Raw genomic sequence first — 24,103 nt, forward strand, 5'->3', positions numbered from 1 at the left:
AAAAAGATAACAGTAAAAAGAGAAAAAAAATCAAGGCTGCTTTGTAACCATACGCTATGCACGTGTGCGTACGGGAGCACATGCTGCTGTGGGCTTTTTTTTTCTTCTTTTTCCTTTCCACCCACATCTTTGCAACCCAGAGAGCTGGAAGTTTTTTGTTCAGCTGCAAAGTGTCCGTTTTTCATGGAAAAGGTGCTGGTGCAGAGCGTAGTTGTGAGTCCTCCCAGGCAGGGGCTGTCCAGGACACCACCCATCAGCCACACTGTGGCTCTTCAGACTCTTCTTCATTTAAATAATATTTCTTTAAAGCTTATGATATTGCTAAAGAAAAAGGGATGCCCTCAATAAAAAGGGATATGCTCAAAGACTAGGCATAGCCAAGAGCAGCGCGATGCAAACACACAATGTCCCCGTCACACCCTCCCCAGCCAGGAGCTGGTGGGACCTTCTCGCACGACCATCTGAAGTGGCATTGGGTCCTTTTTATCATGTATCATAAAATCCCAAAGGGTCACTCACCTCCAATCGTCCCACTGGGCAAGGGCCCTATTTCCCTGGCAGGGGAAAGGTCAACCCAAAGGCAGAATGCAACTCGCACTGGGTTGTTTAGTTGTGTTATGAGCTTTTATTTAAAAAGCACATTTATACAGCAATAATTTCGCAGATACAAACTTCAATTTTGTATTCTACAAAAGTCTTTGAATATTCTTCTCTTTACAAAATGGAACATTACAAAAATACAGACAATTTAATATGATTTTTTTTATACAAATGTCTCTAATTGTAGTTATTCTCATTAAAATATTACTACCACAGAACTACAATATTTTAGTCGACTATAAAAAAATTAATTCAATGCTTTTTTAAGCAGCAAAATGTAAATAACACAGGTCAGGACACAGTTTATAGTCATAGTGGATATATCTAAAATTGTTTCAGAAATAATATTTTACATAGTTAATTTTTAAGGTTTTATACATTATTTATATAATATTTATATATAAAAAAAATCGTAGCTTGCTATAGTTGAAATGATAGGACGGATTCTGTAAGAAGGATGTGCAAATGGCCGTTCTGCATGCTTTGCGGGATCCCTTTGCAAACGTGCTCTGGGAAAGGGCTGCAAACCAAGAGCCTGTGGTTTCCGGGCAAAAAAAATATATATATATATAATAAATCACACTCGATATAGGCACGACTGATTTATCACAGTGTCACCGAGCAGAGCACAGGACCTGGCACCTGCTGCGGTGTGCACCGGGGTGCCCAAGGGAGAAGGAGAAGGGGGGGGGGGATGCACAAACCGACTGACACCCAGGCTGGGACGTGCCGCCCAGCAGCCCGTCCCAAAACTGCAGAATAAAAGTTTCCCCGGGACTCAGCCCCGAGGTCGTAGTGCGAACGCGTCTTCGACAGAGCCGCCGCTGCCCGCCCGCGAACCGCCAGCTCCCGCGGGCGGGCAGAAAAACCTGCTGTGGGTTGTTTGGGGGAGGAGGGCCGGGAAGCGGAGGATGCTCTTTTCATGAAGGGCCATTTGCGGGTGCTGCGCACGCCTGGGGGGCTCGGGCAGGACAAACCCTCACCAGGCAGCGAGCGGAGAGGAAGAAACGTGGCTGCTCCGTGCGGAGGATGGAGTTACTGAGCCTCACCGCGCGGCTCAGGACTGCTCGTTAAAGGTGTGTAGTGTGATGAGAGACCCTTCGGAGATCTTTGACTGGGCAAGCTTCTAAACTAAGTCACAGTATGGAATAGAGGAGGCAAAAATAAACTAGTATAAAAAAAAGAGAAAAAAGCAACTCTGACAAACCAATCCCAGATCTTGACTCAGTGCTGTTGCTCATATATAGTGCTATACAATTTAGTCGTGAGTTGGTTTTTTTCCTCGCAGGCATTGGAAATCTTCATAGTAAAAAAACCTAAGATGGCCAGCTTTCCAAAAATCCCTTAGTGTTCATCAGGCTATGAACAATTTGGCGTTCACTACAACATGAACACTCAAACCAATTGCACATCCAGAACTCCGGCACCTCTCTTTGTTCGGCTTTTGTATTTTGTTTTTTTTTTGTGGTGTTTTTTGTTTTATTTTTCCTTTCTCACTGTTGCTTTTGACTTAGTTGACCACCACCCCTTTCATCCACATGTCGCAAGTTGAAAAGACCACAGAGTAAGACTTTACTGGTCAGGCAAGAAAGTCTCTCCCTACATTCTACTGTCTGATGAGATTTGAGAGCAGCAGGTAGTTGCTGTCAGCAGTCATTTTTTGAAAAAAAAAAAAAAAAAAAAATTTTAAAATAAAATACAACATCCATCCGATTTGTCGAAGGTCTACACCATGTTGTGATGATTATTTCGCTCAATGATGTCCACAGGTGAAAGGATCTCCTTCCGGATGGGCGGTGGAGGCAGGCAAGTCTTTGTCTTGGGCTTGAAGAGATCTGAGACGTAAAACACCTGTAGGAGTAAGGGGAAAAGGCAAACTTAGCCACACTGGGTGATGCTTTGTTAAAAAATCTGGCTTACAGAATACATGCGTATCTTTAAGTTGCAAAAATAGCACTTTTTGTGCTATTGAATGCCTGCATGTAACACCAGTAGCTGTGAAATCCCAAGTGCCTGCTACCACCTTTCTGTACAATACGGGAAACACAAAACACAGCCTAAAAACATTACAGAACAATTTCATTTCTCACTGTGTAATCACCGAGTGCAATACTCAAACCTCCGCTGAACAGGTTGAAAAGCCAGGAAACAGATACGCGGCCCACGCTCCAATAAAATAACAAAGGTCTCCAAAGGGCTGGCCTGACTCATGGTGAGTGGTTTTAGGGATGGACCCAGTGTGAAACAAGTCATTCAGCCAGATATCAGGTAGGCAATTAAAAGCTTTCCAATCAAAGCTGCATTAAAAGTTATCGGCAATGAGCCAACGGCGAGTGATGCTCTCCGCTTGCCCCACCAAGGCACTGGTACACAGCTGGGGTCTGGTCCTGAAGGCAAAGCCTAAGGAGAGGAGGAACTATTCCTGACTACTTCTTCCTAAATACCCCGTGATGTAACCCCTCTCCCGGATGTGAAAAAGCCAGCACTTGGCAATTTCAGGAGGTAGCAACACAATAAGAAACAAAGTGCTGGGAGGAAACTTCCACATCCTCCCTTGGCAGCCGCCGCACAAAGCTTATCGCTCCTCCAGGACCGGGGCACTTTCTCCCTTGCCAAACCTCAGCCCCTCGCCAGAAGGGAAAAGAGTCAGACAGCGCGGGTCCTCCGGACGGGGCAGAAAGCGGCGAGGACTCATCATTTTGTTAGCTGGCACCAAAGCCCCAAACCTGGGTCCTGCCACCGACTGCCTCTGCCAGCCCCAACCTGCTGGCTCATCTCAGCCATCCTTAAGCACCGAGACCTCAGACTGAGCTGTGGGTTTGCTGAGCCGAAGCCTCGGAGGAGCAGCACACGGTTGTAGGAATTAGCAGCACGTTTGAGCTTCCTCCCACAGTACTCAGATGCAACATTTAAGCAACAAAATAAATCAGGGGAAAAAAAAAAAAAGTCCAAGGTGCTCAAAGGAATAATATTAGATTAGCACATCCAGGCTGGGTAACACAGGGAGGGAGTAAAGGTTTTTCCCTCTGCATTTCCACATTTTCTAGCTACCCAGAGCCCTACACAGCAGGTCTAGTTGTCCTTGCAAACAACTTTTGCAAGTCTCTATCAGCACGGGCAGATAAGGAACTGAGCTGAACAGAGAGTGAACCTGCTGGAAGCAGCAATTCACTCCTACAATTATAAGCGGGGACGCAGGAAGCTGAGCTGTTGTTGCTCGGCTTTTATTGCTTTGTGGAAAAGCAGGGAAGGAGCTGACTTATAAAACAGCTCTTTTTTTGGTGTATGTGTTGGTGTCTGGCTGCCTAGTTGTATAAGGGAGCTGATAAAGTTGTTTACGGGCAACCAAGTAGCAGTGTTTGTGCTTTTGGTTAAATAACAGGATCCAGCTGAACTCGTCAAGGATCACACGCTGGAGTCTGGCCTCTTGCTGCAGCATCGCAGTGTAAGAGCACGTTGGACTGCTCTGGCAATGGTTGTCTTTTGGGTCGTTAATAACTGTAAAACCCAGGTTCAGTGCATCTCTGATGCCACCTCGCTAACCTGCCCACCTCGGAGAGCTGCATTCAATCAAAAAGATGTCCAATTTCTGAACCAAGATAGCCATGACAAATCAATTTATGGGAAGAGATTGCTGAGTGCAAGAAGCATATGGGGATTACACGGAGTCTGGTCCTTATTTTGGACAGGAATGAGTTATGGTGGAGTGTCATCCTGAGTATTTTAGCTTTTACTGTGCTGCTCGCTGCTTTTCAGGGTTGAATTCAGAGACTGGGTAAGAGCTTTCATTTCTCTTTAAACTGTATTTCACTTTAACATGGCTGGAGGTTATATAAACACTTATAGGAATCATGAAACGTGATCTTTGGGGGTTAAAACAGTGTGTTAAATCCTCCTAATGCTTGAACTGTTTAACACAAAAAAAAAAAGGACTAATAAACGTGCAAAGTTTTTCACTTGGATTAGCTCCATTTCCTGTAGAAGGTGCTCTCCACCCGTAAAGAAAACTTGATGGCAGAAGACTGAGCGTGTACTATACAAAGTAAGCCAGTATCTTATATTGCCACTTAACCATTCCTATTCCTTTTCATTATATTGAAGAAATCCTTAATCACACACACAGAGGTTAAAACAACTCATCTGAGCTAACCAGAGCAACAGCAGAAGGAGCATATCCTTCCGACACCTCCCCTTTTGTCTCTCCATCACATGAGACAAACTACACGACACGTAGCAGGCTGCCAACAATACGCATAAAAACTATTTTCATCGAAGAAATCCTCATCGTATTTCACCCTGGATCCGTGTTCGAATTGTTTTATCAGCTGGAAGCGCTTGACACTAATGTCTTCTGCTTGTTATTTCAGGCACTGAAGGACAAACACATCTGCTGCAGCACAACCTGGATTTAAGCTCTGGCAACCCACAATTGGTTTCTACTGAAAATCACAGCCTGATAACTACGGTATTTTAACGGCCCTTGACAATCATCAGAGCGGACTCTAGAAGGCTTTGCTGGGGAAGGAGTGTCTGGGAGCACCCAGGGTGGGTTGGAGGTGATGAGACTCCAGGTCCCTCCCTCTGCTTCAGAGCATCCCATGCACAGGAGCTGGAACCCAGAGCCGGGCAAAGACCCCCAGGATATACCAGTAATTGCTCTGACATACCAGTCACTTGAGCAAAAAGCTGCTAAACTCTATATTTAATGCAAACTCCAGGGAGTCTCGGGGAGACTCTTCCCCTTGTCCCCTGCTGCCACCTCCCAAAAGGGAGGAAAGTCTGACGGCCCCTCCTGGGCCATGGCTGACGCCAGCAAAGCCGGGTTTGGCAGAACAAGATCATATTGCTGGTTCTCTGCAAGCTGATAAAACAGGACAAGGGTTTGGTTTAAACTCTGCCCAAGTCCTAAGCTGTTGCCTGAGACGTCCCCAGCCACCAAACCATGCCTGCAAAGGGTGCGGAGACAACTGCCCCCTCCACGAGCTGGCTGGGAAGAGCAGCGCAGGTCGCCCCAGGCTCACAGGCAAACCTGAGCCTGCCTGTGAAACTCCAGGCAGCTGCTGCTTCCTATGTCGGTTTACCTCAACACAGGAAAACCAGCCCAGCCCCGCCGCAGCCTCCCCTTCCCAGCACAGCTTCCAGCTGCCAGAGGGTCGGGAGGGGACGGCCAGCCCTGCCGCTCATCCCGGCCAGGAAGCATCCTGATGACCATCCCAAGCATCCGGAGAGCTATTGTCTTTCTGAAACGGCTGCCAGGATCCATGGAGCGATTGCCTGGTCCCCACTCCCCCTGTATATTGCTGTTATCCCACTTCCCAAGCAGAAAGGCACACGGAGAGGTAAATACCCCCTTATAAAACCACCTGGTGACACACACATGGTGTCTCGACAAACCTACAACATACAAAATCAGGCACCTGGACCAAGACAAGCTGCTCCATCGCTCCCCGTGTTGCCCAGGGCCTTTTCTCCCCAGGGCTGCCACCACTGCCATCACAGTGCCCCAGCTGAGTGCTGGGATAGGAAAAGATTTCCAGGATTTGGAGAAACACCCTGACAATACTGGTACGAAGGGCACAGGACCTGTAACGCTGTTGCTGCGAGGAGGCCTTACAGCAGCAGCACGCATCTGCACACACACACGCTTCTCTGATTTCCTTCTCTGAATTTGCTGGCCCCGCATGGGACGTTGGCATCAGGCAATGGCAAAACCCAACAGCTACTGCTCGGAGAGTTAATAATACTTCATAAAAACTTCCCGACAATGACATTTTTGTCTTGGCTTTGGAATATTATGGAGTGGAAAGCACATAAATAACCTATTTTCTCTCCTTGCTAAATACAACATTAGTGAACTTAATTCCTCCAGGGCTGCTTTACTTTTAGATCAGTCAAAAAAAAAAAAAAACAACCAACCCCAAGAAAGTGGTAAGCTGTTAAAATTTTGCTTTCAGGAGTTTGTACGGGCACAGGAACGACCATGACCCCCAGCCCCTTTGTTTTTACACGAGGCAGCCCCTGACCCGGTGCCCCCCACCCTGCCTACATTAAACATTTTACATGTGTCACTTTGAGTTACCGGGCTGCGAAATCAGGTCACTCTTTGGAAAGTAAATTGCATGAGAACAGACCAGCAGCCGCAGACAAGCAGGCACGGCTTTTGTTCGCCATTTTCTCACGAGCCCTTTCGCTACTTTAAAACCCCCCACAAGCGAGGCAGCCTGCCTCCCCTCGCCGGGCAGACACCAGCTCCCACTCCCTGGGACAGCTTTTGGCTGGGCTGTGCAGGGAAGAGCCATAATCCCAACCACCCCAGATTCCCCATTTGGGTCCTGGAGGAAAGACTTGCAAATGAGCTGATGCTCGTTACCAAGAGCAGCTGGAGAAGCAAATGCTGCTGGCCAAGAGGGAAATACTCTCCCTGCTTTGAACACCTGAGCTGCCTGGGTGAGGAGAGCCTCCTGGAGCTCAAGGCTGATGGGGGAAAACCCCTGAATGTTGTATTTTTTGCTGAATATGCTGTTTGCTCGGTGGGGGACAAGAAGAATTGCTTCACCCCTCCAGCACAGCAGCGCTGTTGCCCACAGGGAGGGGAAAGCGCCCACGGGTGCACCCTGCGTGGCTGGGTGCCCATCAGAGCACCCATCACTGGGCTGGTGGGGTGCCCCGCTCTTGAGCTGCGGTCCACCTGCAAACGATGTCTGCGTGCGCTGTCACACAGGGGTGACACCGGACCGAACCCCGGGAGCACGCAGCCTCCTGCCACATCGCCCCGGCTGTGACGGGGGGGTTACGTGAGCTTGCAGCAGCAGGGGCTGGGGAGGTGCCCGCTGTTCCCCTGGAACCCCCACCAGCCCACCCCGGGCGGTCCCCGCACGGCTTGCCGTACTCACCACGCAGTAAGCCACCAGGGCTCCCTGGGCAAAGCCCGCCAGCACATCGGTGGGGTGATGCTTGTGGTCCGACACGCGGGACAGGCCGGTGTAAAACGCCATCATGATGAGGGTGAACTGGAGGAGGGGACGGAGCAGGCGGGCTCCCTTCCACGTGAATCTGGCCTGCAGATAAAACTGCGGAGAAGAGAGGAAAACAAAAAGGTTGCGTTAATTTGAGGGCAGCAAAGGAGAAACTGTGCCCAAAACACGCACACACGGCAGCAACCGCTCTGTGGGGCTGGACGTGGGGCACTCGCACCCCTGTGGCTCAAAGAGGGGGGAGCTGTCAAAGAAGGATGCTCTTTGCAAACGTGTGGCCTCCATCATGCAGAGGGGAGTGAGCTGGTGGGGTTTACCCCGTGGAGGGGATGCGGGCAGAGGCGGGCGGGCACAGCCCTCCCTCGGTGAGCCAGGACCAGGAGCTTGGGACCCCCTGCATCCTGGCCCACCCTCCGGCCTGCTTCAGCCTCCAGGTCCATCAAGGTCACACACAACATCCCATCGGGCCGAGTAAGGAAATTCTTCCCCATCGCTATTCAGTGTGTAACAGAAGCAAGGTCCCAAATGTGGGGCACGCAGGACCCACGGCATCTCTCGGAGGAAAACCAGGAACCAGCGCAGCATGCCACACCTCCAGAGCCAGCCCCAAGGATTTGCAGAGAAACCGCAACTGCTGACAACGTGGATGCAAAACACAATCCTCTGACACTGCCATCACGTTTCCCAGCCCGAGCCCCGGGGTTTGCAGGGCTGTAGGGAGCAGCCACCCCACCGCATGCCACGGGAAGTCACTCCTACCCAGCGAGGGAAAAGCAAGGTCCTGGCTCGACCCAAAAAGATGAAGCTGACATGACGTCAAATGGACATTGTCATCCCCCCCCGTGACTATCTCTGGCCCGTTTCCGTTTCAGACGGTGAGCACGGCCAGTTCCTGTGGGAACTGGGAAGCCGGGTGGGAAGAAAGGACAGGAAAATGCAACCCGCTGCCCACAGACGAGGGAGGAAGGCTGCGGGAAGGGAGGGAGCTGCAGCAGCCTTCGGGCTCTGGGAGGAGAGAGGCACTCGATGGCTTGAAGAGGGTAAAAGTGCCTGGAAAATGCTGCTGCTTGGCTCCTGCTGCTCAGATCCGCTGCCCGTGGGCTCAGCCGCAGCGGGTCTTTTCTGCCTGTTCCTAAATGAAGCACTGGAAGTCAGACCCAGCATGCTTTGTGGGACTCTGCAACATCAGAGGGCTAGAAAGGGGTTTAATACCCATTTACGATCCCTTTTACACACCCAGAGCAGTTTACACTGCCTTGATACACATTGGAATGAAGCTCTCGCTGGGTTCCTGAAACCACAAATAACTTAATGACACAATTTACCTATAAAAGCAGAATTAATTGGAAAGCTGATAAGGGAGAAGCATCGTTTTGGCCAATTTAGTATGTCTGGTTGTTGCATAAACATTGTATTTACCCCGTTTTGGAAAGAACACACACTGGGATCTTCAGAGGAAATCAAACATCATGTCATTTGAATGGAGCAGATGCTCCAAATTATCCAAATTGTTAGCCAATTAACATGGAAAAGAGCAGTACCAAAACAGCTCGGCGCTGGCTAACGCACATTATGATTCTGGGGAATATATCTGCAAGCCAGCCTGAATCTGGGAATGGAGCCACATCACCACGGCGCACACCCCACACCATAAAGACCCGTGCACGCAATGCCACGGCACGAGTTACAGCTCTCCACATCCCCCAGCAAACCCACGCTGATGTACCCCAGCAAATGGACCACCGGGCTGGTTCTCTATCTTTAAATACAACTTCTCAGTGTAGAGATAATGTCCCTTGAAACAACAGTATTTGTGGAGAGCAGCATTTTTAAAGCACCCAAAAGATATAAAAATATGCTTCTATAAAAATATGCTCAGGATTATTTTCATTATAGCCCAGCTCAGACGACAGTGCAAAACTCAGGTTCCAGTATGTTATTGCAAAGCAAAATTAGCTCCAAGTATTATAACTTATAAACTATTACTATTAGCTTTACAATGAAGACTTGAAACCTAATGTCTTACTTTAGTCTTGAGGCTCTGTCACATCCAGTCCCTTAAGAAAGGAATTTGCTGCTGGATAATCTGACATTTGTCCCTTTTGCACAGCCCTGACATCCCCTCAAACCATTCCATCCCACAAGTCATCTACAGGTGAGGAAGCAAAGTGTCAATTAAAAATTAGGAATAAAAAGCTAACCTGAGTTTGAACACACAATAAAGCAGACACTTTTGGGGCTGAAGCAATTAAAAAATAACCGTGTTTGTATACCGACCCACTCATTCCAAAGCACAGCTCTGAACCGTGTGCCTCATCTACACACTTCAGCACTGAGAAAGGTGTGCAAAAGCAGTGTGGCAGCATATGGGGCATGCTGGGTGCCATCCAGATCCCCAGCACCCAACTCACACCCACACCTGCATACCTTGGAGGAGTAAAACCCACCCAAACAGATGCATCTCAGACACCGCACTATCAGCGCGAGGATCTCCACCGAGCTCCTTTTACTGCCACAGTAAGTGTCTTGGAAAAATTGCTCTTTAGTTCCCCATTCATAAAGAAAAAAAAGGAAAAAAAAGATGATAACAGCACTTTTCATATTCCGCAGGCATATTATAAGCATGCAGTACATCACAAACTGTGCTCAAACACCAGGGTCCTGAGGATCCCCTAAGTGCTTTAGAGCAGAGCCTCAGGGTGCTCCAAACTTTGCCACTGCTCTCTGTATGAAAGAAAAACCTAGTTAATAAGAGAAGATCAAAAAGCAAAAGTGAGACTTGGGGGCTGAAAGGATCAGAATTTCCCTAAAACAGGAATTAGTATTATTACTAAGAAATGGGAAGTTCCTGGCAATTCATCTGAAAACTTGATTTTGAAGGGTTTTTTTTTTAACCTGGGAGTAAATCTGAAGCGCTGCCTGCTGAGCACTGCCAGATTTGGATGGGAACGTGGGGCTGGATGGAGCCCTTCCTGGGAGGGAATGGAGGAGCAAGACCACAATCCGGGTTATTTCCACCACAGACCATCACAGGGCAACGAAAGTCAGGAGGAGCATCAATAGGAGCAAGGGTGGATGGAATGAAATGGGATCACACAGAGTAGGAGTTATTTGGAGCTCCCATCCACTGTCTCCTGGCAGAGGCCAAGTTACCACAAAGCAGATGGCTTCAAGGACATCACATTACTCTTTGTCTGCCAGGGGACTTCCACAGTGCTGGTGGGGACAGCCCGTGGCCACACACGGCCCCCAAGCAAACCCATTGAGGAGGAGCTGGCAAGGGACATGGGCTAAAGGCATCACCTCCAGCCTCCCGGGGCTTTCTGCCACCCAGAAATCCCATCCTGTTCACACTCTTCCCTACCACAAGGCTGAACTCCATCAACCATGTCCCTTAGTCACAGCTAAGGTTTCCTTCTGGGAAATGTGTGGTCTTGTTTCTGACTGTCTGACCTGAAGTTACCTCCATCTCCAGTCCCCTCTGCAAACAGAGCGGTACCCAAAGTGGTATGGGGCCAAAACTCCTCAAACTCACCCTGGTGTAATGCACTGCCCTGGGCAAAGCCAGCTGGAGGAAAGGGAACTGCAGAATTCAGCTTTTAGCACTGAGATGGCCAGGGGACAAGGACAGGAGAGGGGCAGAGACCTCCCAGCACCAGAGAGATGTGTTGTTTGCCTCTTCCCTGACTTTGCTGGGCGTACAGCATCTTCCCACCCCATCGGGAATATCCCCATCAGTTCAGGAACGCAGTTCACACCTTGGCCCTGGCCTCTGATGTAATCCCAGTTTATTCGCTTACTTATGTCACCATTAAACTTGACTCCAAATCCACAACCAACACCGAGTCTCCTTTGCACAGGCACGTCATCGCTCAGCAGCACAAGGGCACTGGGACCTTCTCCAACCTTCAGGAAGAAACCCCAGTGCAAAGCTTCATGCTCATCTCTAATTTTTCACATAAATCAGTAGAACACACTAAACCCAATCTGATCTGAAGCCTTCAACCTCACCCACCAATGCACATTAAATACAGAACCCGCCCTGTTTTACTCCCATTTTATCCAGAATCAGCCAACATTGCTGAGGGATATTAATTTATCTTTTCTGATCTTAATTTAGTTTCCCTGTGTGGTTTCAGGCAACTTCGTGCTATTAAAAAAAAAAAAAAAATCAGCATTATGGTCTCACGTGCTGGAGAGGAGTGGAAAGCCCCCATCGCTCTCCGCAAAGACTCCCCATGTCCAGTGAAACAAAGGTGTGGGTCAGGTCCAGAGGGCTGCAGGGAATAAGCTGTCACATACCTCCTCTTTCCTCAGCCTGCTATAAATATATATTACAGGCTTGCTCAGCCAAGGAGTAACAAAGCAAGGAAAATTAAGACAAAGAGGATTACCCAAGTGTAATTTCCCCTTTTAAATTTTTTATACAAAAGCCTGATGTAAATTGGGTATTCTCGGTGACAAGAAGGCTGCGAGAAACTTAGCCCTGAAGTCTCAGTGTTTAGAACTAAATCCCAGGAGCTTTTACTGTGTTGCAAATGCCTTTCCTGGGACTTTTCCCCCAAAGCCCTTCGGAGCTTAACATCTATCCACCTTTTCCTACCGGCAGCCCGTGGACAAACTGTTTCTCCTTGATGGATGCCGCAGGGCACCGCTGCTGTGCCGGGCAATGGGGAAGCCGTGGTCACACATCCACCAGCTGCCAAACGCCCGGGCAAATCCATGCCTGCAATGCAGGTGAACCCCTGTGGGATGCGTGGGAATCCGGGTATCTTTTAATAGACCGACTAAAGCTTTCTGGCACCCGTCTCCATCAGGTGAGGCAAACTTGGAAAACAGTATAATTCAGAATGGGCTCCAAGAGCGAAGCCAGGGAACGCCAAGAAAGACGGGAAGTGACTTATCGTTGAAATATGAAGTATTGTTCAACAGGGAATGCTCTCAGGACGCGGCTGATCAGCCAAGCCTCTGCAGAACGCACTCAGCCCCACAAATACCCCCACGCTGCAAAGGTTCCTGGCAAACTCCCGGTACCCAAAGCACCGGTGGCAACCTGCTGAGGCACAGCCCTCACTTCCCAGGAACCGGAATGCAACTGTTTTGATTGAGATGATTCCCCGATTAAATCCATCAAACTCACCTCCTGCAGGCACTGGCATGGTGGATGCCATATTTTTAATTAAGCTTCCAAAAACTCACTCAATCACTGTGCTGGGCAAGACAGCAGGGTTTATTTTGCATTAAATAAAATCCCTCTGGGTTATTATAACCTATTTTTTTAATTTTTTGTTTTAATTATTTTAGGGTATTATCAGCCTCTCCAACATGACAGATTTTCTGCCTCCTTTTTTCTACAAGATTTCTCATTCAGTCTCTGGCAGTGGCCAGGGAGCCGGAGTGATGGAGAGCAGAGTGCTGCGAGACAAGTTAGAATCACAGAATCATTTAGGTTGGAAAAGACCCTTAAGATCATCATTTCCTTGCCTCCAAGCTAAACGTCACTTTTGAAGCCTGCTGCAAAGTTAAAAAGAAAATCAGGCTGCAGGCATTGGTGCAAAGCAGTTCTGGGGTCTCCAGTGCACCTTCTGCCACCAGTCCCCCAGACACCAGCATTCCTGCTGTGCTGCCACAGGCCATTTCATTTCTCACCTGCTCTGTAACCACTGGCTTTTCAGAAAAACATGGAAAAAACCTGGCGAAGCAACAGGGTCTGGACGGTGCCCTGCGGAAACAGGGTCAAGCCCTGGCGACTCTGGGCAGCCACTGCCGAAGTGAGCAGGGTGGAAACGTGGGGAGGGGGCGAGCGCTTGCCCAGCTGGGCACGGCCCCCCAGGTTTGTCCCCTACCCTGAAGGATGCTGCAGGGCATGATCCTATGCAAAAGGTAAAGCATCGGGCTTGGCTTCCAAAAAGGCCCTGGAGTGGCATCTCCTAAAAAAATACCTGGAAGGACAACCCAAATCTTGCCAAGTATTTGGAGACAAACCACCGCCAACTTAGTAGGGACTGACAGTCCTCACTGCTTCTGGATGCCAGGCTTGTAAGCACCTCAGGGCGGACTTATCTGACTGCCTGCAGATCTCCTCGGAAACAAATAAATGCCAGTGTGAGTGATGGTTTCCAAACTCAGCTCGGAAAGTTTCGCGATGGTAGTGATGGAGGGCTGAGCCTCCTGCGAAGCATCGCTGGGGTGGCTCTGCATTGTAACATGGCAGAGAGGAGACTTTACTGAAGAAATCCGTAAGTTTTCCAAGAACAAAAAAAATACGGGGGAAAACAAGGAAAGATTTTAATACATCACCCCCAACAGCCTGGAAAGCTTAGCAATTAAATCACAGAAATTGCTCACAGGGAGGGGGGATCCAGGGCTGAAAAGGCAGGAGGGAGCAGTGGCAACTTATCTTTTCAGAGGGTAAAGTAAAGGGATAGGGGGGAAGCACTGCTCATAGATAAAAGTTCATTCTTGGTGTTTTTATCAGTGCAATGGTTTCTTTGCTTGCTAGTCTGAGCTTATAGGAGATGGAGGGACCACAAATCTTGAAAGGAATCCAGAACCTTTTTCCTGATTTTTTAAAAAATAAAGAATTAAAAAAAACCCAAACCAACCCTCAAACACAAATCACTATCCAGATGCTCCCAAAAAGCTGCGTGTGGGTCCAGCCCCTTAGGGGGTGCAGGCAGCGTTGCCTCCTGCAGCCCCGTCAGGAAGCACCTTGGCAGCCACCCTGGCCCCAGCCCCGGCACAGGAAGGGTAGAGCCATTTCTCACTGACAAAGAAAAACAAGTCCCAGCCCTCTCTGCTCCAGATCCGGGCGGACAGAGGCTGCTCCACCTGCTCCGCTGGCACATTTGGGATCCAGCCATCAGCCCCTGACAGAGCCACCACGGCTCATCTTCCCTCTCCATTGATACAATATTTTGGCTCGCCCCAAACTCTCCCCAAAGGAAACCACAACGTGGGGTGAACAAAATTGCACAAGTCGTCCACAGATTTAGTAGGATTTGGATCTGATTGCCGCCTTGGCTATATCCCAAAGCTGCACAGCTCATCACCCCAGGATTCTCCATCCCAAATAACACCGCAGGGGCTGAGAGTGGATGTTTCCACCACCAGCGTGTTCAGGCTCCTTTTTTCAAGCAACCTCCCATCTCCAACGCTCGTTGTGCCATTATTGCTACTGAACACAGGTGAGTGCCTTGGAAAAAGGGGACAGGGGATAAGTCAGCTCAGTCTCAAGCAAGGCTGAGATTACTTACCACTAAATACAGCATGGTGTAGAGGGAGAAGGACGCGTGCCCAGAGAAGAAGGACTTCCTGCAAAACAAAGCAGGTGCTAAGAACCAGCCACTATAATCTTTGGTATTATAATTTTACTTGTAATATTGTGACTTGCCTGCTGCTACCAAGAGAGTGCCAAAGCAGAGGGACTCACAACCTTCAGTCTTTCAGGTTATAAAACCCGTTATCTGCCCCGCTCACTGGCGAGGCAGAAAGCGAACAGACAGGCAGGATGCTCGCATTGTTCATCCCTTCCTGGTCTACTCACGGGACAGCAGTTATTTCCAGGATAGCCCAATAACTCATCATCTCGCCTCAAATAACCAGGAAACCATAAAGAAATAAGAAGCGAGCAGCTTCTCTGGTTGCTTAATTGCATCATGTGAAATGTGCCCCTGGAAATGTCAAAATTGGGCATCTGATGGATTTGATAGAGAGCTCGAAGGGGAGGCCTGGGCAGCCCTGCCTGCACAAAGCCTCCTCCTTGGAGAAGTCCTCTGCTCCACCACATGGGACAGCTCGAGCTGCTCACCATGAGCTCAGCTCTTATGGTGAATTCCCGCATTGAGCAACTGCTCAGGGAAACAATAGTGTAGGAATAAAGAGAAAGGGAAAGAAGTATTATTCATCAGAGTCCCACGACTCCCAAGGGAAACTGCCCGTCGCTGGCAGATGGAGTTACAGCCTTTGCAGAAAAAGCAGCGTTTGAATCATCTACTGCTGGCAGAGAATCCCCAAGACGTATTTAGCGTGAGACACCATTTTGGTGGTGGCAACCCATCGCTTTGATACCACGGGCTCTCACCTGGCTTCCTGGACCTTGCTGTCGCTTCCCCTGCAGGTGTAGTTTTGGATGTAAACTCCCTTAGCGCAGTTGATGGTGGAGAAATCCAAATCGCAAACTTCCAGGAAATGCGGCCGCAAGCGCCCGACGGACACTTTGGCAATGTCTGTGAAGGACTGGCTGATGGCGCAGCCGAAAACGAAGCAGCCCACCTGCTTGTAGAGAGCAGCCACGTAGGGGTTCTGGATAAAGGAGCGCGACTTCTCCTTCAGGTAGTGGATGCGGTAGAGCTCTCCCGTTATAATCTGTGGGGGAAACGCAACAGAGAGGTTAGAGAGCAGGAAAGATGCTGTGCAAGGCCAGTGATGGGTTGCAAATGCAGGGCTGAGACAGGTCTTTGTGCTCTAAGCATCTCAAAACAGAAAGCTGCTTCCACAGCAAGGAAGGAGAGCCCCTAGCCCAGCATCTCTCCACCCTCCTCCTCTTCCTTCTCAACAAGAGATTGCAGTGCTCAAAATGTTGTTTATGGAAAAATTTGATAAATAAGAAAGAAAAAAAGCCAGATTTTGGTTTAGCACATTGGCATATCGTTACAGAAGGGACCTTGCACCCCAGATCTATACCAGCATAGTGGGGGGGAAAAAAAATTAACATAAACCAGATAAAGAATCAGTGTGTGTTTGGGAAGGAGAGGCCAGACCCACTACCCTCTTATCAAACTGATTTTGTAGGAAAACAAACGAACAACCTGCTTATCTTCCTCTCTGAAAACCACGAACACAACGGGAAGAGTCAGAAAGCCCCAAACCTTCCAGATTCTGGTCCCAAATTTGCCGCCACCAGACCCAATTCAAGCCGCCCAAAGCCTCCATAAGCACCAGCTATTTCTGGGCATTTCAAGGGGTCTTGCCATTGCGTGGCAGCAAATCATGTATTTCTTGTGACAGGGGTGCTGGTGCTTGACAATACCACCATAAATCACAGTCAGGGAGCAGAGGACCTGACTTCTCATAATCCCGACTCTTAAAAGGCGAGTTAATGAAAATCAGGCTGCGAAATGAAGTCCAAATGTCTCACCTCTCCCAAAGAGGTAAAGGCTTAAATTGTTCTCTGTCACATTATACACCTAGTTTTTGAGCTCCAGATTTACAGTTTTAGGATTTTATTCATTACTTTAAATGTTTTTATACCTGAGTAATAAATCGAGGCGGGTTTTTTTTTTCGGCTGCCCCCTTGTCCCTGCCCCTCTCCAGTCACAAGGACTGTGATAGGTAAAATTAACTGTCAGGAAAAATGCCTTCATGTTAATCCCTTTCTGGAGCAGCCAGCAATATTCCTCCCAGCGTGGCAGCCTGCCAGCAGTGTGCAGGAGACAAGGCTCCCCTGCCTACCTTTTTTAAAAGCTTGGCACAACCTTTGGAAACTAATAAACTGGAAAAGTATGGCAATTAGACTAAGAAGAGATGAAGCTCTATCATTGTTTGAACTCACTCGTACTGTGGCTTGATAAAACAAAGGTTGACCTAAGGCAGTTGAAATTGCAGCTAAGCAGGCTTTATCAAAGACAGATACAACTATAATAACAAAAAATAAAGGCCAAGCTCTCTGCTACCATGCACAGAAATACTTTGGGTGGCTGCACTGTCATCCAGGGTTTACATGGCCCCGCTAAGATTTACTCTTGGAAACCTGGTCATGGCCAAGAGCACTCTGGGGAGCTGCAGCTAACCAGCTCCAGTGTCATTTTAATCCTCTCAGACTCCAAAGACCAAAGTTTATCTCCATTTTGGACCACCTTCCAGCACAAGCTGACAGATAGGAAATCTACTGTCATGAGAACAGCAGAGGGAGGTTGGAGCATCTCCTGCTCCTTTGGCAGGAGGCAACTCCAGGGTGTCCTGGGTGGACACAGATGCTACTGAACGAGGGCATGGCCACCGCCTGCAGCCTCCTGAAAGCCTAAATTTGCAAGAAGGGGAGCCACAAGGCTCAAAACTCATAGCTTTTGCAGAGGGGAAACAAGATGAATTAAGAATGACATCTGATACTGGCAGATGTGCCATTACTCCAAACTTACAAACAGATCCATGTAAACCCGAGGCTCTTGGCCTAGGAAAGGCATGTGACCATTTTAAACAGGGACCAACAAAAGTCTGGGGATTAATATTTTTCTCTCACTGTTGGTGGTCTGGATAATTGCACACATGCAGCAGATTGTAAATTGGAGGCTTCATTCCCTTGCTAACATGCTGCTGGGCAGCCATGAACCCTCCCCACTTAGTTAAAGCCACGGCTCAACCTTAATGAGATGCTAAAAATTGGGTAAACTTGTTTTTTTGGCAGCGTCTTCCCAGATACAGCAGGATGGTGAAAAACCAATGCAGCACAGATGTGCACGAACTGAAAGAACATCCTGAAAAGAAAACAAGTCTTAAAGATATTAAGCTCTTCTTATGCCTTGCCCTTCTGGCAAGCCATCCATATAGGACACATGCCATACCTACGTGATGGGCACAGCTCCTGGGGGACTGTCACACACATTTGAGAAAGATGGTCACTAGAGAGAAGCCAATATCAAACTCTTCTGTCTGTGTCTTGCAGACTTTTGTTTGTCATGCCCATTTTGCCATTATTATAAGGTATCACCAGCAATCCAATTAGCCTGTAATTACTTTTAGAGCTTTTCTGATCACCTCTGTCTCTGGTGTAATGTTCTCTGTGTGTAATCACATTGAAATGTATCACCTTCAACTGTAAAACAATCCGGCTGTGTAACTTAGATCATCTAGCCACTTAATTTTCTTAGGTATTTTTCATAGGCTTTCAAGACTGATCAGGTGTGGGGACGCAGGGTGGCTCAGCAGCGGTACCCGTACGTGGCTCAGGAAAAGAAAAATGTCACTTTTCCCTGGCCATCCCAGGGACCATCAACATGCTTCTGTGCCCAAAGTGATCAAATTAACCATCTTCCAGCAAGAGCATCAGTCAGGAGAGATGTGAGAAAGCACAGCCCAGGGGCATCAGCCTCTCTAGGGTCATCTGCATGGAAATTTGCCTGAAGTCAGTAAATATATAGGTATTAAAACCAAATGCACATCCTCTCACACGCTGATCGAAGCAAAGGTCTTTGCTTCTGCCGTTTACTTAATGAGCACTCTGGGTGTCCTCAAGCCATTTAAAAACATGACCTGGACCTTTTACCCCAGGCTAGACGGCCCATGACGCCACGTCAAGCAAGGGCGTGAAATTCTGGCCGCGCCACCCAAAACGCCAGCTCCCTGGAAGTCCTCGTAACTGCTGTCCTGCCTTCCAAAGGCAAACGTCGTGAGCGAAAGGAGCGGAGTCAGTGCTTTGTGGATTTGGAAGGAATTCCTATTATGCTACAGTAATGCTGGTATCTCGGTTACATCTGAAAAAAAGAGGTCAGGCTGACTTGAATTTTCCATGCGTGCTGCCATAGCAAAGAAATCTGTTGCTTCAATTCCTCGTTAGCCATTTTTATCACTCAACAGCAAATAACTGAGCTTTTGAATTTACCTTATTAAGTTACATTTGTTGTGGGCACAGCAAAACCAGGGCAGAAACATCTAATTCTTTGGGGATTTTCTTTCTCTTTTAATTGACCTGCTATTTTGTGGCAGAAAGCTGATGGATCACATAGGCAGCTGATTATGTTTCCAGTTTCTGTTCCAACTCCTGTATTTGCCACTGCCTCATTACTGATCAGAAGCACACTCCGCATGGAGCCGGCGTGCCGATAGCTCAGGCAGTAATGTGAAAATGAGAGGCTTTTTCATTTTGTTTTTATGGCTTTTCCACACTTGGGGGTAATTCACCTGCAGGGTAAAATTCTGCTGTGTTTATAGAACTGGGGGTCTGGCACCTTTTGGGCTTGTTTTGAGGAGGGAAAGGGCATAGGAACAAGGCAGTTTTGGGGACCTACTTTGCTAAGTGAGTATATGTGGTCAGGAAATGATGGAGAGATCAGGAAATGATGGAGATATTCACGGCATGAAGCAGCAAAGCTGGGGATGGGGTATCACCAAAGTAGGCACCGTGCCATGCTAAAATACCTACTGCCTGTGACATTGCTTCTATGAGGAAAGACGAAAGCTAGAAAGGGAACAAGTGCTCCTGACCTCTCTATCCCTCCCCAGCTGAAGGAGCAAGAGGAAGGCAGCACCTCTGGGAAAGCACCTGAGCTGTGCTGGCAGCAGGTGAGAAGGAAAATGTAGGTACTTTTAGTAGGGGAATTTCTTCTTCAGCTGGAAGCGTTTAACCAACTACCAGGAGACAGCTCTTGCCTTTTGCCCCAGCACCAGATATGTGCTGGCGTAAGGAAGCTCAGCTCCATGAGCTGAATTCAGCTTTTTGGCTGACATATAAAGCTCTTAGCGTGCAATCGTTCCCTAGCACAGCTCTAGGAAACCTGGCAGGAAAAGAGAAATGAGGAGGCATTGGGAAGGTGGTGCATTAGCTGCTTTTTACAGCAAGGGATCTGGGAATACGCTCCCCGTGGAAGGTTTTAATTGTCTTTTTAATATGGCTGTAACGTACAATCTCTTAAAAATCTAATACTAACCTGTGAAACTTTTCCAGGCACTGGTTAGCAGAAAAGATGTATCCTTTTTTTTTTTTTTTTTAAACCTCATAAAATAGGCAAATACCAAGAGTTATTTGAATAGGGACAAACCATGCCAAGTCCTTATTGACACTCAAGTCTTTTTGCTTCTACTCTGAACTCATACCGGAGGGTGAAAAAGCTCTTGTGGAGCTCACAGACTTGCCCAAACAGCTTTGGGCCTGTTTACAGGCTTCAAGAGTAATCTCATTCCTCCCATTACAAGCTTTCATTTGCAAATGTTTACTGTTCCCTGCTCACGCGGAAGTCAGATAATCGCAGAGGAGATGTGCACCTCGGTACGGACGGACCAGCAAGACGGCATTAAACCCCCAGTGCTGATAGGCTGTCAGTGCCATTGACTAAAGAGGTGACAAAAAGCCACCGAGGATGCCCAAGGGACAGGAGAGGAGGTTTCAGAGGTGGTACTTACAGCGAGGATGGCAATGAGGATGCCCGCAGCACACAGCACTGCGTCGTTGATTGTCTCCATCGTCTTCAGCGGGTACCTGATGCTGTCGTCGTCGCAGTAGAAGCCCCGCTGGTAGGGCTGGATTGTGCTCGTCTCAATGATGAGGAAGGGCAACCCGGCTAGAAAGAAGGGGAGACAACGACCAAACCCATCAGCCATACAGGCAAACACAAGCAACTCACCAAAAATAAAAGACACAACTAGAAAACCCCTTGCAAACCACAGAGCACCATTCCTGATGCTTTTCTTTTCATATTGCTATCTTTCCAAAGGGAATAGCATTGGGATTTGTTTTTCCAAGTCGCTCTTGGGGGAAAAGGCATCTCCTCTGTTATGGTTATCAGATGTCTGCACTGCCTGGTTTCAGTTAAGCCTTGTGCATTGCAAATATTAACTTACAGGAACGGACCCCTAAAGCAATCCCTCTGCAAAAAGCCATGAAAACGAATCTGGCACTTTTCTCCGGGGAGGACCCTATGCTCTGCCGAGTGCCCCGCGGCAGGGCAGCCCAGAGCTGTGCAAACAAACACTAGAGGATCGAGTATCAGCACAGCTTCTCCTACCTGGTCAGCCCAGCTACACTCCATCCCCATTATTTTTGGGCCTCTGAGCCTTCCTCTGCTCCCTCCTCTCTGTATCTACAGGGTGTATGCATGTTTGTACCTACATATGCCATAAGACGATGTGCTTTGAGCAGCTACGGGACACCCATCCTTGACCCATCTGTGCAAGGGGAACCTGAGCACACACCCAGCCAGTCCATCCACAAGAGCTGCTGAACTCCCGTCAGAGCCTGTTCACCTTCAATCACATTAAAGCCATGTAAAATCTGGTTTTTAAACACTGTTTGTGAACCTCCTGTGCAGGAGACCTGCGTCTGCACAGCTCGGCTGGACCCTTGCCCCAGGCATGGAGCAGATGTGCTCAAAAACACAGGGTGATGGGTTAGGACACACACTGTGGAGGGGACACCTCAAAATTGCTGCATGTGTGTAACTCCATATTCTTCTAAGCATTTCAGAGAAATACAGCGTTGTCTCAAACCTGGAAGGAGAGCCCTGGGTTACTTCCCAGCCACGATGTTACCTTGGGCAGGGCACCCTCCTTCCCTTCGCCTCAGTTTCCCCATCCATCTTTGCTATCAAGTCCATAACGAAGAGGAGCAAGTATAACCCCAAATTCCCCAAAACCCATGTTCAGAGTAAATCACAAATCACAAGGTACAGGAAACCCTCCTCCCTCTTGCAGAGCGAAACCCAGGTAAGGGGAAAACAAACGCAGAGCGGTTCGAACTGTCCTTGAGCCAAGACAACAGGTCTCACGCCCAGATCCTACAGAAAGCACTAGGGAATATTTGTTGACCACTAACTTGCTTAGGTATCTGTGGGTTTCTTTACACAGGTAGAAGTCTAAGACATCAGAGGGTTTTTCCTTCTAAAAGTAAAAAAAACCCCACATATATATACATACATATATATATATATATATATATATATATAAATGAAGTGCTATTGGGTTTCAGTGAAATTTGTCCATGGTACATTTTTAGCGATCGTGATCTGCTATATGTGATTAGCAAAGGTACCATCCAGGGAGTTAAAAAGTGTCATCAAAATAATGTTCCCCATCTCCACGTGAACCACTTTCTGCATTTCACTTTGCACAATCCATTTTGGCTCCTTGTCCTACATGTTAATAGGTTTGCCTAATCCAGGATTATCAGAGGGTTTTGTTAGTGTTAAGAAAAGGGAAAGTCCCCATCATCTGCTCCGTGTGAGCAGGGACAACCACATACAGACCTGAAGCCTCTCAGGTACCCAAGAGCAGCCAGGGCCACCGCTCAGGACCCCTTTCAGATCCCCTCTAAGAACCTCTGGAAATGAGTTAATCACAAGCACTGGGCCCCACGGCGCTTGGCAGGGCAGCACTGTTTCCACCGCACGTGTGAACCGGCAAGGAAAGGTTTCAGAACCTCCTGCCCAGCTCAGATTTGGTAAATAAAATCGGACATCTTGTGTGAATCCAGTTGATCTTCATTCCACTATTTAACCGTTTTGATGCCTGGCCAGCTTGGCCCCAAAACTTGCCTCTGATGCCAGCAATCCGGTATTAATAGGCCACTTAAAAAATCTACTTAGTTTCCCAACGAAAAATTGCAGGAGAAGAGCTAATGTCGCTTGGCACGATCCAATTTCACATGCACTTGAAGCAGCGGCGTAACAGTTGAACTCGGGGAGTAGACATGCCACGGTTACGTGGCTTATTGTTATTTCTCCAGTTCCTCTTGTTAATAGCTTTCACATGACAGGTCTGTAAAACACATGTTCCCACAGACAATAAAATACATCTGAAAGCTAAAACTAGCTTAAAGAAAAAAAAGACAATAGTGTTCCTATATATTATGTGAACCCAGGAATAATAAAGATTTGTTTTCCCTTCATTCATTGAACAGCATGGGGTAGTATTTCCGCGTTTCAGTTATATGTACGCTTGCCACAGCTATAATAAGAGCAAAACTGACCTATATGGTACACATTTTCCTAAAGCGTGCACAGGCACAGTTTAGAAAATGCAATGGTTTTGTTTTCTCTCCTACAAACTTGTGGTTTAGTGGGATATTGCCAATCGAGTCTTGACATTTTTCCAGCAAAACAGTAACCTCAGATTCCCTTTTTTTCCCATTCCCCCCTTTTTTTTTTTTTTAAACATGAGAAACATAAACATACTTTCCATAGCTGAACGGATATTACTTAGAAGACATAACATGCCCTTGATTTCGAGGGCTGAGTGAGAGGTTGCTCTTTCAACCCAAGGAAGAGAAGACCCCAGCCCATGCTGAATGGTGAATCGTGCTCAAGATGGCTCTTCTTCCAAGAAGTTATTTCTTGGAGGACAGGTTGTCTAAGTGACTAGGTCATCACCCACGGTTTTTTTGGCAAGGGGGTTCCAGCACAGAGAAGCCTGTAGTGGTGCCAGAAGGCAGCTAGAGAATGGGTTTTGCAGAAAAACACTACAGGGGGAAGTCTGGAAGAAGATACAGAAAATTAAATGTGGAGAGAGATGCCTTTGGGATCCCTCAGCCACACAGCACAGAGACATTATTCACACTGGGAGATCTGCTGGAGGCAAAGATATCCAGAAGTGGGGCTACAGCCCACACGTCCCTGGCAATGGAAGGCAAGCAGCGTAGGGTTGTACCATGAAGGTGGTACATCTGGCCTCCTCACTTCTTCTGCCCCAGTCTACCTCTCTGATTCAGTGTTTTAGTGGGAAATTCAGATTATGCATCCCTGGCTGTGCTGATTTGCATCTACAAATTCAACAGCTGAACTCCCCGCAAGGGTGCCAAATTTTCAACCTCCATCACTTCCCAT

At 47.9% G+C, this 24,103-nt stretch overlaps 1 protein-coding gene across 1 annotated transcript in view; it reads right to left on the reverse strand.

The window, feature by feature from the left end:
- Nucleotides 1-786: 786 nt before the first annotated feature.
- Nucleotides 787-24,103, reverse strand: part of PLPP3 (phospholipid phosphatase 3) — a 44,543-nt gene continuing 21,226 nt past the window's right edge. Inside the window, exons 2-6 of the mRNA XM_068406066.1 lie at nt 20,691-20,848; nt 15,658-15,941; nt 14,831-14,888; nt 7,494-7,670; nt 787-2,451 (exon numbers count right to left, since the gene is read on the reverse strand). Of these exons, the coding sequence (XP_068262167.1) occupies nt 2,326-2,451; nt 7,494-7,670; nt 14,831-14,888; nt 15,658-15,941; nt 20,691-20,848 (803 nt within the window). The 3' untranslated portion in view covers nt 787-2,325. The remainder of the gene's footprint in view (nt 2,452-7,493; nt 7,671-14,830; nt 14,889-15,657; nt 15,942-20,690; nt 20,849-24,103) is intronic.

The sequence above is a fragment of the Nyctibius grandis genome, chromosome 8, assembly GCF_013368605.1.
Source record: "Nyctibius grandis isolate bNycGra1 chromosome 8, bNycGra1.pri, whole genome shotgun sequence".
NCBI classification, from domain to species: domain Eukaryota; kingdom Metazoa; phylum Chordata; class Aves; order Nyctibiiformes; family Nyctibiidae; genus Nyctibius; species Nyctibius grandis.